At 33.5% G+C, this 14228-nt stretch overlaps 2 protein-coding genes across 3 annotated transcripts; one reads left to right on the forward strand and one right to left on the reverse strand.

Moving 5' to 3' along the window:
- The first annotated feature begins 7000 nt into the window (after positions 1–7000).
- On the forward strand, positions 7001–8843 carry LOC147568951 (large ribosomal subunit protein eL33w). The gene is made up of 5 exons (XM_086655396.1): positions 7001–7298; positions 7390–7425; positions 7538–7766; positions 7891–7933; positions 8656–8843. The coding sequence occupies exons 1-4, from the start codon at positions 7267–7269 to the stop codon at positions 7930–7932; spliced, it is 339 nt and encodes a 112-aa protein (XP_086511522.1). The 5' UTR covers positions 7001–7266; the 3' UTR covers position 7933; positions 8656–8843.
- A 1890-nt stretch (positions 8844–10733) lies between these two features.
- On the reverse strand, positions 10734–13463 carry LOC147568952 (uncharacterized). 2 transcript variants are annotated; one of them, XR_015231152.1, is made up of 3 exons: positions 12635–13463; positions 11404–11929; positions 10734–11214 (listed from the first exon to the last, which is right to left on the reverse strand). XR_015231152.1 is itself a non-coding variant. In XM_086655397.1 (2 exons), exons 1-2 carry the CDS (start codon positions 13139–13141, stop codon positions 11864–11866), a joined length of 573 nt encoding a protein of 190 aa, XP_086511523.1. In that variant the 5' UTR covers positions 13142–13463; the 3' UTR covers positions 11350–11863. The 2 variants fall into 2 exon arrangements, 1 of the variants encoding a protein (XP_086511523.1); XM_086655397.1 differs by lacking the exon at positions 10734–11214 and having other exon boundaries at positions 11350–11929.
- Positions 13464–14228: the final 765 nt, after the last annotated feature.

A 14228-nucleotide genomic window follows, 5' to 3' on the forward strand; every position in this document is an offset into this window, starting at 1 on the left:
ACAATAATGTTGCAAAACTTTACTTTGACACCAAAAATTGCCTTTATATGTTACCTTCAAACTAAAAAAAAAAAAAAAAAAACTTTACTTTGACACCAAAATAAGATCTATTAATTACCTTCTTTCAAATAAATGTACCAAGATGTATCAATCAAATGTTACGAAATTTATTTTATACTAGGGTATATACTGTCCTAGGGCACAGACACTTGTATCAATCAAATGTTACGAAATTTATTGAGAGAGAGAGAGATTTTTATTATTTATTATTTTTTTGTATTACTTTTTTGTTTCTTTTCTCTTAAATTAGTTATTATTCTATTGAGAGAGAGAGATTCCAATTTCTTTTTCCAACCCTTGAAATTTATTTTGTTTCTTTATTTCTTAAATTAGTTGTTTTATTTCTAAGATGAAACGATTATAGTTTTTTAAATAAGTAACTTTATTTCTACGAAGGACTATATTTTAAATTTTGAGAAGGGCTTCTAGACAATATCCTTTATTAAAAAAAGATGTTTAGCCCAGTCAACGTTATTGCTAAACTTAGGGTATATCCCGTGCCCTAGGGCACGAACAGTTGTATCAATCAAATTTGACGAATTTCAATATTTATTATTGCTATATAGGTATTCTACGTATTGTTTATTTTCTTTTATTTCATTTTTTCTTAAATTAGTTATTTTATGAGAGAGATTTCAATTTCTTTTTTTTAACCCTTACAATATTTTTTGTTTCCTTTTTTTCTCAAATAAGATATTTTATTTCTAAGAAGGATTTTTTTTAATAGGTTATTTTATTTCTAAGAAGGACTATATCTCAAATTTTGGGAAGGGCTTCCAGACAATATCCCTTATTAAATAAGGATGTTTGTCCCAGTCATCATTCTCCCTTCTGTTTTATATAATAGACTAGGCATAATCCCCGCCCTACGGGCGGGGAAATGCCTTTTAAGCCAAATATAGAAGCGATATATGAATATTTAACTTTCCTCTTTTTCTCCGCGTTTAATATTTTCTCATTGTAATTTTTAACTTTTCAGATCGTCTAAATATATGTGTAGTATTCTAGAAGTATAAGACGTAATTATCTTAAGGTATTTAAGGTTTAATTTGAGCCTACAAAACCATTTGACGTTCTTAAATTTGTTAAGAAAATATATTTCTCGCTACCGTGATGCTCATTACAACATAAATGATGAAATTTTTCCATACCATTGCTTAACGAACATACTTGATTTACCAGGTGTATCTGAATCAACATCAGCCGTGTCCTATCAATCCACCATATACAAGAAAATCACGAAACTGTATCAAACTTATTCAAAAATATGAACAACAATTTACATCGAAGTAAATAGAAATGTTCCTTTTGATCAGATTATCTTGTTTGACATGTATTGATATAAGTATGTTAGGATTCTGATTAAAAATTTAAAGATCAAAATACCTAAAATCGAATAACATTTATCCATTTGTTACATGTGGAGTATTTTTTACTAAAAGGGAAAGATAAAATAAGTTTTTCAGCATAAAAGATCGAGTTAACGCAAGATGCTAATTAAATGAAGTTCTTAGACCGATGTTGTTAGTCCTATTTATCCACCCTATAGATGAAAAACACAAATTTTGATCTAATATACGCAAACTAAGATGCACAACCATGACGATCAAAGTAAACAAAACTATTTGTTGTGTTAAATTATCTTGTTTGACATATATACGCAAACTAATATGAACAACCATGACGATCAAATAAAAACTTAAATCTAATTGTTACTTAATTAGGTTGAACTCCTGAAAGTGTCATATGTTCAACATAAAACAAAACACCAACAACATTTATAGTAACTTCATTTAACGTTGTTCATGATTCAAAATCTTTTTGTGGTATTTCAACACACAGTTCGTGACATTTACCCATTTACCACAAAATGAGTAAAGATTGAAGATAGAATGTTGAATATAAATACTATCATTAAAAATAATCAATTTACGACCATGGGTTTGAATATATTGCACTTGTTTATACATCTAAAACAGCAAAAGGGAATATATAATTATTAGGAAAAACTGAATTTTTAAGTATATGGATGTAAATGGTTTTAAGATAATTAGAGTGAGAGAAAGATCGAATGAGAGAGTTACAAATAAAAACAAGGATATAACATGAGAAAGATATAAACTTCAAATGGAATTATGCAAGAACGACTTATGAGAAAACATATTTACCTGGTAAGTTGGTTTATCATGAATAAGCTCTATGTAAACCAAAATTACAGTCAACGGTCTAAAGAATGAACAAACTAATTTGTATGTAACATTTAATCAAGGAAATTCCAACCATAAGTTCAAACAAATGGCTAAAAATTGAAGAAGAACACGTACTGAACTTAATTTGTGGCAACTCCATAACTAAACTGATTAATTTTTTAGGAGGGGATGATAATAAGTGAGAGTTTCAGATAAACGAAAAGTAATGAAGAAGCTTGCAGGGAAAGAAAGAAAAAGGTTGCGAAAGGCGATGAATTGAGAAATTACACTGCGGGAGAACCTTGTAGGGGTGTCTTTTAATTTCTTCGCAAGAGATGCACGCTCTTGATTAAAGAACAAATGATATCTCTAGTGATCCTCCTATAACAGATGGCTTACCCAGTTTTAGTTTCTACCTTTTACTTGGCAAGCTCCTAATTTTTAAAGTTTCAAGGAATCTAATGCTTGCCACATTTTCAACTTTAACAAGTTCATAGGTTTTGTCAAGATAATTTTGAATGTTTGCGTACTTGTTGCTCATTTTGCCAAGATAATTTTGAATGTTTCCGAACTTGGTGTTCTTTTTGCCTAGACTATATTACAAAACAAAATGGTCTAAAACAACAAGAAGAAAAAGCTTAGTATAAGAAATTTTAGTTGCGTTTGTTGTACATAACAATTTCGCTAAACAAAGAGTCTCACTCACACGGTTGATGGGTTTAAGATACGACTACCAACCTGGATAATCCTGCAACGGTAGGAAAACAATGTTTAGTATAAGGAATTTAAAGTGCAAAAAACAAAAAAAAAAAAGATCATATCTTCTTTATGAGGCGGCTAAGTTTACCTATACAAAATTTCAAGTAACTGGCCACACACTCTATCGTCTTCCCGTTGTACATCTTAGTAATTGAATCCTTCTCTACGAGTTAAAGTGGTAAGCCTAGTGGCGGAGGATATTAACAAACATATTTAATCTTTAAGTTAAAAAATGATAACTCAATTCGAATTGAAAATCTTGATATGTACTTCACTGATAGGATCTCTATTTTTCTTATTTGCATACTTCAACTGTAACAAAACAAGAAGCTGGAGGATTTGGTGCCAAGAAATTCGAAGAAAGAATTGTCATGCATGCAATGAATCAAAGACCAATTTATTTCACGGGAGAAAGGAGAAATAGAAATTGTTCACTTGTTCGTAATTTTTTGTCATTCTAAATTGGCGATGAAGAAAGTTTTGTTAGTGTGACTTTGAATACTTGAAAATTGTGTTTAATTTTGAGGAGAAATGGAGTTGTGTTCCGCACTCTCGGATTTACAGATTTGGGATTCATGAGAGGGAAAAAAGAGGAAAAACCAAAAAATAATGACAACGTGGGAATTTGATTTGTAAGAAATAAAAATTGTTCACCTGTTGGTCATTTTTTGTCATTATAAACTGGTGATGACGACAGTTTTGTTAGTGTAACTTTGACTACTTGAAAATTATGTTTGATTTTGAGGAGAAATAGAGTTGGGTTTCAAACTGGGATTTACAGATTTGAGATTCATGACGGAGGAGAAGAGGAAAAGATAAAAAACCAAAGAGTTGTGACAACGTGGGAATTTGATTTGTGAGAAGTGGGACAGAGAGAAATGAAGGACCTATACGGTTGGATTTTACTCGAGGTGGCGTATTATATGGTGTGATTTATGAAAGTCGGAAAATAAAGACATTAGTCTCGCAGCATAAGAGTTAACTCGATCAAACATATGTAATTTTTTAGGATTTTTAGTTCATATCATGTTATACATGGAAATCAATTATTATTTCAAGGTTCTTACGAGTTAATTAGTATTAATTGTACGCCAACCTCTTAGTATTCTCCTGTAGAATTTTTCACATGAGTTGGAAGCCTTGACCTATTATCATTATTTGTTCATGCACCAACAATGAAATTTGTAATTCATCGATCAAAAATTCATTTAGATCTTTTGACTCTTCAATATAGCATTCGACATAACAGGAATTTGGAGTTATTGATATAACAACTATCCATCAGAACATATTTAATTTTTTCACTTCGAAATTTTGCCAAACAGACTGTGCAAAGATAGAAAGATGTAGACTGTGCAAAGATAGAAAGATGTAGTGAGAAATTTCAAATGAAGTTTTATATATGAGAAATTTCAAATGAAGTTTTATATATGAGAAATTTCATATGAAGTTTTATATATTCTAAAATCCAAAGAAACTAAAATGGCCGGTGTTTCAAGATGAAAAAAACTAAGGGAGAAATAGACAAATTGGAATAAAATTTGATATATGTGGGAGGAGTAAGTAGATATTAAAATGAGAAATAATTACAGTGAAATTAAACTAAGAGAGAAATAGACAAATTAGGAAAAAAATTTGATATAATGTGGGAGGAGTAAGTAGATATTAAAATGAAAAATAATGGAAGAGGGAGAGATAAAGATGGAGGGTTAGTAATTATTAAGAAATTAAAAATAATTTAATTCATGTCCTAATCACATATCATAGTTCCAATCATATTAATTTTGTCTTAATGACATATCCTAGTCACATTCTTTTTTGTCCTAATCACATATCCTAGTCACATTCTTTTGTATTAATTGTGTCCCAGTCACAAGGATCTGTTTTGTATAATAGATTTTATTGAGAGAAAGATTTTTTATTAGTTATTATTTTTTGTATTATTTTTTTGTTTTTTTCTCTTAAATTAGTTATTATTTTATTGAGAGAGAGAGAGAGAGAGAGAGAGAGAGAGAGAGATTTTAATTTCTTTTTTCAACCCTTGAAATTTATTTTGTTTCTTTTTTTTCTTAAATTAGTTATTTTATTTTTAAGAAGGAAAAGATTATTGTTTTTTAAATAGGTAACTTTACTTCTGCGAAGGACTATATTTTAAATTTTGAGAAGAGCTTCTAGACAATATCCTTTATTAGAAAAGGATGTTTGACCCAGTCATCGTTTTCTCTCTGTTTTATTATATAGATTTAATACTAGGGTATATCCCGTGCCCTAGGGTACGGACACTTGTATTAATCAAATGTTACGAAATTTAGTTTATATTTTATATTGAGAGAGAAAGATTTTTTATTAGTTATTATTTTTTTGTATTATTTTTTTGTTTCTTTTCTCTTAAATTAGTTATTATCTTATTTAGAGAGAGAGATTTTAATTTCTTTTTTAAACCCTTGAAATTTATTTATTTTCTTTTTTTTTTTCTTAAATTAGTTATTTTATTTCTAAGGTGTCGTTTGGCAACACTAAAATAAGTTTTTTTTTTGCTTATTTAAGTAGAAAAGTCAAAAAGTTAGTTTTGTACCCAAAAATTACCGACATCATTTGAGTAAAATTTGACTTTTTTTTAAAGTTAAAATTTTTAGCTTTTGACTTTAAAGTAAAGTAACTTTTTTTTGAGACATGCATGAATTTTACTTGACGATTTTATTTTTTGTCTATCTCCGCTCCACTACCACAACTAAACTTCTACCATACCATTCTACCCCCACCACCACCACCACAACAAGCATTGCACCTCTCACACCACCCTACCTCAACTACCACCACCACCACACCTTAACCACCACATTCGTACCACCACCACACCTCGACAACAACCACGTCGTAGCTCCACCACAACACGGTACCTTCACTACCACCACAACCACGGTTCCTTCACCACCACCACCACCACCACGGTACCTTCACCACCACCACCACCACGGTACCTTCATCACCACCACCATCATACCTCCATCACTATCATCTACATATCGTATCCACCACCTTTATCACCATCACCATACCACCACCATACTACCACCATCATAACTCCGTTACTATCACTCAAATACCTTATCCACTACCACCACCACCATATTTCCACCAACACAACCACCGTACCTCCACCACCACCACCATACTTCCACCACCACTATCGCCACCATCATACCTCCACCACCACCCATACCTCCACCGTCGCTGCCACCATCATACCTCTACCACCACCACCATCAAACCTCAACCACCACCTCTACCACCACTACCATCATACCTCTACATATCTTATCTACCACCTTTACCACCATCACTATACCACCACCACCACTATAACTCCGTTACTATCACTCACATACCTTATCCACCACCACCACCGTCATATTTCCACCAACACAACCACCGTACTTCCACCACCACAATCGCCACCATCATACCTCCACCACCACCCATACCTCCACCACAACCACCACCGCTACCACCATCATACCTCTACCACCACCATCATCAAACTTAAACCACCACCACACCCCATAACCATACCTTCATCATACCACCAATATTACCACTACTTCGTATACGAGAGTAAGCGTGAAAATCATAAACAAATTCAAATAAAATCAAGTATCTCTATGAGAAAGAAAAATAAAATTATCAAAAGTAAATTGAGTTACCAAACTAACTTTTTGATTTTTTTTTTTACTTATAAGTAACATTTTTGCCAAATATACTTTTGAAACTTTTTTAAAGCAAAAGAACTTCTACTACAAGCAAAAGTACTTTTACTTTTGGTTGCCAAACGACACTTAAGAAGGAAAGAATTATTGTTTTTTAAATAGGTAACTTTATTTTTACGAAGGACTATATTTTAAATTTTGAGAAGGGCTTCTAGACAATATCTTTTATTAAAGAAGGATGTTTGTCCCAGTCATCGTTTTCCCTTCTGTTTTAATGTATAGAAAAATGTATAGATGTTCGACTTTGAGGAGTGTGCCTTTATCCGTGCATGGACCGAAGTAACAAAAAAAAATCTGGCCTGTCCATAGGATTTCCCTTTCCCGTTATCCCTTGTGCTAATTCAATTTGGGCCTTTATTAGTAAGCCCCCTTCTTAGTTGGTATATAAATACTCACTCTCTTCGATTTTGCCTCTGCTGCTATTAGGGTTTACTAGGGTGTTCTTCAGCAGCCAAGCAGGAGGAGTTTAACGCACACGGAGCTCAACGAAGATGGTAAAAGAACGTCAAGGAGAGCGAGTCAGGTACTATATCTTGTATATTTTGATTCATTCTTTTAACAGATTAGGGTTTCTGATATCTCTGCAACTGTTCATTTGTTGTTGCCCATTTCAGACTCTACGTGAGAGGAACTATTCTAGGGTACAAAAGGTAAGCCATTCAATCTCTAATTAGACAAGTAAATTCATTGATTTGATTATAGATATTAGATAATGATGGTTTCAGTTATGAGTTCTGATTTATGAAGGTTGTGATTATTTAGGTCAAAATCAAACCAATACCCAAACACATCATTGATTCAGATTGAAGGAGTAAACACAAAGGAAGATGTTGCTTGGTATTGTGGGAAAAAAATGGCTTACATTTACAAAGCTAAGGTGAAGACTAATGGATCTCATTACCGTTGCATTTGGGGTAAGGTCACTAGGCCTCATGGTAACAGTGGTGTTGTTCGTGCTAAGTTCAAGTCCAACTTACCCCCAAAATCCATGGTAATCTATTGAGAAAGCTTTAGAGAAATTGAACTAGGGTTTTGTTTTGATTTTCATTTTGAAAGGTTTGTATATTTTGAGAAGTTTTAGTTGGAAAAATTGATTTCTTTTGTGGTATGTGCAGGGAAACAGAGTTAGGGTTTTCATGTATCCTAGCAACATATGAGGTATTCTATTACTGCTCAATACTCAACTCTTTTATATGTTAATTGCTTTAGGGGTTTGTTTTAGTTCTTATTTATGTCACGCTTATCTGTTTTGTCATATGAATTTAAGGGATTATACGTCTAGCTTATGCAATAAGAACACCGAAAATTCACTAATCACTATTAGATGTTTAAATGACTCTGTTGAACTCGAATATGATTTATACATTCCATATAAACTTCGTTGGTGTTTTTTTCGCAAGTTTTTAAGTTAAACAAAGTGTTTAAGTTGATTAAATCATTTTAATGATCCTTCTCTTAGCACCAACCTCTTTCTATAAACATAATTTGTCTTTCAATTTAATGTTAGTTTGCAGGATTTTAAAAGTTGTTCAGCCAAATGTACATCTGTCGTGTAATAGACAGCACGATTTGAAATCTCATGTCTTCTGAGTTGTGTTGCCATCGAAATGTAGCAACATCATGAACTTAACATTTAACTTTAAAGACTTTCTCATGAATGATTTAGCTGGTATTCTTCCACATCTTAGTGCACCTGAGTTTTGGTGAAGTAGCACTGATAAAAATCTTCACAAAGATCTGGAACAAATTAAAGAGGAAGTGTTTAATGGCTTTTTTGTGGCGTGACGGCAATATTAGTATCTAATTACTATTCAAGCTCTAAGAGTTGGTTTATTCTGTCTTTCTCTCTTTTAACATTTTTTTCTTGCAATTTTGTGCAGTGGGTTTGAACTTGTAAGCATCAGTAGGAGTAGCAGTTTCTGACGACGAAGTTGTTATTTTGCAATTGATAGTTTTGCTAAACTTGTTTGTTTAGAGAGGATAAATCTTTAGTCTTTTGAACTTGTTTGCCAGAGATGAGAACAACTTTTAATATTTGTCAAATGGAATTTTTGTTTGGAGTTCTTAATTTCCGTTTCGTAACTCCTCTGTGCTATGGAGCATATGTTGATTTAGATGAGAAACTTGTGCTTGAGGGTTTTGACATCTCTGGTTTCTGATACACATGACAGTGTGGCCAAGTTAGATGGGTTGGGATGATAATCTGATGAAGGTTATCATAATTTAGGAGGCGTTTTAGATTGAACTTTTTGATAGTGATGGAAGGTGGAACGTGCGATAGTGAATAGGGATAATGGCTCAATGGCACTGTCAGTATGTGGATCAAAATGTTTTGATTTTTTAAACAATCTGGTTTGTCAAGATAATCTCCAATCTCTGAGGTTTTGATCGATACCGTCGAAGAAAAGAGTGCTTGCGTTGGAGTGATGTGATGCAACATTGAGTTGCATACTGGATACGAACTCAAATTCCTTAAATGTTAGGCTGCCAGTCTTTGTAGTTTTTCTAGGAACGAGACGTGCTCCTTGGGCCTGGACAATAGTCCATAGGCAGGACAATAGTCCATAAGAATCTTGCGGGTACAATACCAGTCTAGACCATCTTTATAGGATGAAGGATGTGATAGTTGAGACCATCTTTGTGGTATATAGCGTGTGATAGTCGACTAAAAGAGTAAAAATGTGAACTCGTGGAAGTCTTTTGAATGACATAGTTGAGATATTTCTCCAAGTTGATATTTAACTATTGAAGGTCAAACTAATATACTCGAGGTACATGTTGACTTCTTTGACCTTCACTCCATATCCAATTAAAAAAGAGGGTATCGTTAATTAGACATTAGTGAATTAAATGTGACTTTGTGAAGATTCCTGATGTTGGGCTCGCGAGAATGGGGTATTTTAATTGATTTTTGCTCTATTTAATTGGTGACCAATATATGGACAACCAAATATCTTACGCGGACAATTATTTTTGGGTTGGGTGTATGTTATTGACTAAATTGACTTCAATTTAATAGTGGGACAAAAAGTTCATAAATCCCTACGACACTTCCATCTTTCACTTCATCATAATGGATTCAGGTGAAATTCTCAAACCGGCGAGAATTCCTCCGGCCACTAAAGTAACTCTACCACCTGACCAAGTTGACCTAAGTAGTTCAAGCGATTCCCAGAATCCCAGTTTCAGTGATTCCGATGGCGATGATGATTCATATGAAGAAAATGGCGAGAAGAGATCTAGGGTTTCAAATGGTGAAAATGTTGGTTCATCCAACAGAAAATACTTCTGCCTCTCAAATTTCTTGATCCTTTACCACCACATCAAGATGAAGTTTTGTTGTCTTTACATGAACCTGTGGTTCAATTTCAAGTTGTTGATGTTAATAGTTGGAATTAGCTTGTGATTTTGATGGATGTCATGTTGGCGATTCATCTTCATTCTCAACAGGTGAAGTAATCTTTGATGGTGTAATTGAAGCTTCATCTGCATTATTTACTAAACCCTGGATTTTGGTTGTGAGAGTAAGCAACAATTATGCTAGAACAGATAAACTCTCCCACTTGTACGTCTTACTTGACTGCTTTCAACAATTTTACAGTTCATTTGTCATCATTTTCTCAAGATGAGGAGTATTTCAATCTCAAGAAATATTGAAAATCTCAAATTTAACACAGGGGGAATCAGGAGGTCTAAAGTTTTCACCTAAATCCATTTCGATGGAGAGAGAGATAGAAGAACGGTTGGGATTTCTGAAGTGTTTGTCCCCCTATTAAATTTTGAAGTCAATTAAGTCAAGTATAGTTGACTCGTACCGGCCCGAAAACGGTTGTCCGTTTAAGAAAATCGGTTGTCCACTATTGGCCACCATTTAATTCTGATTACTCAAATTTAGACAAGTGAAACAGAGAGATATTGTAAATTCTAAGATGTAGCAAATATAAACTGCACCATTGAGTTTGACCTTCATGCTCAATGTCAGATTCCAGCTAAATTTTGTAGTATATCACATATCTGTCTACAATTTTATAGAAAAGCGTTCAAACAACTCAACTCAGTATATAATATCTATTTTCCTCTCTCTGTTTTCTATCCGAAACAAAACCCAGATCCATTTATTCATTACATAAGTGCACATCAAGAAATATAACAAAAACAAAACACTGGAACCGAAAATGCCTCTAGTGGTTCTCTTATGAAATTAGGATGCTAATCTCAACATTGTAGGGTACAGGACCAACAAATACTAGACGTGCATTGACAGCGGCTAAATATCATTTGAGCGCCATGACACCCAATTCCAATCCACGGTGCTATTTTGCTTGGAAATTCTCTACTCATTTCATGTACTGCATTTTTAAAGTGACCATGCAGATCACCGAGTCAGACAAGAGTAGTCGAAGATAACTCAGTTCGACAATCTAAGAAGCTGAGTATAACTAGTCAAGTAGGGGTCAGTGGGGATTAGTCTAGCGAAGATTCTAACGAAGAAATAGCATGCAATCATATTAACAAAAGAGTAGCAGAAGCAAAGGGAACTAGTACTAGCAGAATTTAAAGGTGCTAAAGATCTCTGAAACAATGAAATAAATATTTTATTTATTCTATAAAGAAGGGTATGTTCGTACCTTAATTAAGACGTGAAGGATAATACAGACAGACAGAAAGAAAGATAGACAGATTCCGCATTTACAGAAAGACTTGTTCCGCCACCCATATCTATATACCTATATAACTATTAATATAATACCACACTAAGAAAGATAAAGACTTCCGAAAGCCCAAAGATTATCAGCTTCTACATCATCCATAACAACCCTTATCTCACTCTCACATCTTACAATTATTAGAGCCTGCTCTCACTGATCCTCTCTCCTTTCCTCACAGTCAAGAATATACCGTCCTCGGACCCTTAGACAGTAAGCCGGCCCAACTAGTCTGTACTATACTGTAAGCAAGCACACACTAACGAATCATAAGACCACCTAAATCAGAACTTCTCAGACATTCTTTTAAGCGGAAAAGGAAGAAAACCCATAATATTGATTGAGCTATCATTGAATCTCTAGTCGTTCTTACTTTAGTATTCTACTGAATAGCCTTTTGAGCCGCGCTTTCTTGACCAATTTCATGCCTCAGCTTTCTCGGTAAGTTCTGCAGTAAAATAGCAACGATTTCGTCAGAACATCTTCATCTAGTTACCGATCCACAAATCTAAATCCAGATTATAAAATTCAAAACCCAGATAAGTAAACAAGCTAAACCAGTGTTATAAAATTCCACAGAATTGGAGAGAGATTATTACCATCAAAAACACATACTAACTAGTAAAGTCGAATAGATTTCTTTGAAAATTGACCATAACTGGAAACTCACTCTCAAACTCAATTGAACTTAAGTCTGGATATGAACATTACAAGCAAACTACTACAAAGCAAGAAACTGAATTCCAAAGAATCGAAGATTACATGCTTATAGAGACCCAACTACACAAAATATCAATTGCCCTGTAAGCAAAACCTAACACAAACATAATGGATTCAATCCAGAAAAGAGATAACAGATTAAGAATCTAAGCAACCCATAAAAGATGAACCCCAAATTGATATCAAGCTATTTTCACAATTCAATCAATCAAATGAAAACAAACTTTCAGAGAAATACCCAATTTGGTACCAATCTGAATTAACCAGATAAAGCACAATTTGTTAAAACTAAATTCCAAAAAATCAAAATACAAAATCATCATAATCACAAAATAAACAGAACAACTCCACCAAAAAGAACAAACTTTATAGGAATTATCAAGTAATAAGAGGAAAAATTAACAAAAATGAAATGGGGTTAAGTTAAGCAAACCTTAATCACTGTATTGGGAATAAAATCAGGTTCAGAGGAAAGACCAACAGCAGTACAATCAGGAGGTGTTTCAAACAAGGAGAGAGAAAATTGTTTATCAATAACACCAACATCAAAGTAAATAAGACCAGAACTAGGTATATCAACACGAATTCCATTAACAGGAAACCAAAGAAACAATTCTTGAGAAGAAAGTCCTGAAAGTGATTGGATCTGACCATAACTTAAAGTTCCTGAAACATTACGATCATAATGAACAATGTTTTCAAATTTAGCATTACAAGCTTGATCAAGATGAACTTCAAATCTTCCATTATCATCAAAACTGAATTTTGTAACACCTTTTGGAAGTAAACCAATTGGAAGTCCATGTGATTTCAATACTTCGTAAATGTTATTTGCAGGATCTGATTGAATTGAAGAAGTTGATATGAAAAGAGAGATGAATATAAGATTTAAGAAACAAATTGTAACAGATGAAGAATAAGAAGTTGGGGGAAAACCCATTTTTCTAGAGAGGGAGAGAAATAAGGGTTTTTTTTTTACAAAGAACAGTTTCTGAACTTAGTTGTTGAACATGGTGATGTATATATTAGGGTTTCAAGGTTTATAGCTGAGAATATTTTTTTTTTGCTTGAGGATTTTAGCCTTTTTAGGGTTAGGGTTTGGAGGAAAACGGTGAAGAAGGAAATAGAAAAAAAAAACGAATGATGTGGAGGAAAAGAAGATACTACTCATCAGACAAAAGTGCCAGCGAAAGCACACTAGGATTTTTGGAAAAAAAATGTTAGAGAGAGAGAGAGAGAGTATTATTGGTGGATGGTGGGTAACCAAATAAAAACTCGATCACATCACATTTATATGCAGTCTATTAAATTTCTAACATACTCTTGAGACACTAGTGATGGTTTTTTTTTTTTGTTGAGGTACAACCGAATTATCTAAAAAACATTATACAATTCCTGCGGAAGATCTAATAAAGAAAGCCACAACCATGTTCCTTTGTTTCTTCTACTCCATTTTGTCAAGTGGTCCGCTTTATAGTTGCCTTCTCTGGGAATATGAGTATATATCACTTTGGTGAAGTTGGCCTCTAACTGTTGCACTTTATCTATAATCTTTTCAGACTGCCATGATATGTCTATTGTTTCCTTGTTGAGTTTTTGAACTATATTTAGGTTATCACTTTCAATATGGAGGTAAACAATCTTCTTTTTAAGAGACCATTCAAGAGCTTTGAAGATGGCTCGCATTCACACTCTTCAGCATTTTGACCCCGAAAAGTGAAAGCTGCTGCTGCAAGGAAATTTGTCTGGTCATCGTGCATAATACACCCTATCCCCGCCTCATCCTGTACTGCTATAAAGGAAGCATCAACATTAATTTAACAAAAGGAAAGACTGGTGGAGACCAACGAATAACCTTTTCAATTTGCTGATGGGTACTATGAATATTCTGGAGATTAGTACTACTTTTGATAGTATCTATGATCATCATCGGGACAGGATCTTTAGACCCAAAACATTTATCACATCTTGCTTTCCATATATGCCAAAGAATAGTCGCAAAAAGACTACTAATGTGATCTTCTATA

The sequence above is a fragment of the Eschscholzia californica genome, unplaced genomic scaffold (genome assembly GCF_041429995.1).
Source record: "Eschscholzia californica isolate CP2 unplaced genomic scaffold, dmEscCali1.0.p SCAF_1, whole genome shotgun sequence".
NCBI classification, from domain to species: domain Eukaryota; kingdom Viridiplantae; phylum Streptophyta; class Magnoliopsida; order Ranunculales; family Papaveraceae; genus Eschscholzia; species Eschscholzia californica.

What these genes read in the sequence shown, in the direction of transcription:
- LOC147568952 (XM_086655397.1), bottom strand. Translation starts at nt 13,141, where the DNA reads ATGGGTTTTCCCCCAACTTCTTATTCTTCATCTGTTACAATTTGTTTC. An exon ending in TTCCCAATACAGTGATTAAG is followed by an intron (nt 11,930 to 12,634) that starts GTTTGCTTAACT and finishes ATTTTACTGCAG; the next exon opens with AACTTACCGAGAAAGCTGAG.
- LOC147568951 (XM_086655396.1), top strand. Translation starts at nt 7,267, where the DNA reads ATGGTAAAAGAACGTCAAGGAGAGCGAGTCAG. An exon ending in CGTCAAGGAGAGCGAGTCAG is followed by an intron (nt 7,299 to 7,389) that starts GTACTATATCTT and finishes TGCCCATTTCAG; the next exon opens with ACTCTACGTGAGAGGAACTA. An exon ending in ACTTACCCCCAAAATCCATG is followed by an intron (nt 7,767 to 7,890) that starts GTAATCTATTGA and finishes TGGTATGTGCAG; the next exon opens with GGAAACAGAGTTAGGGTTTT.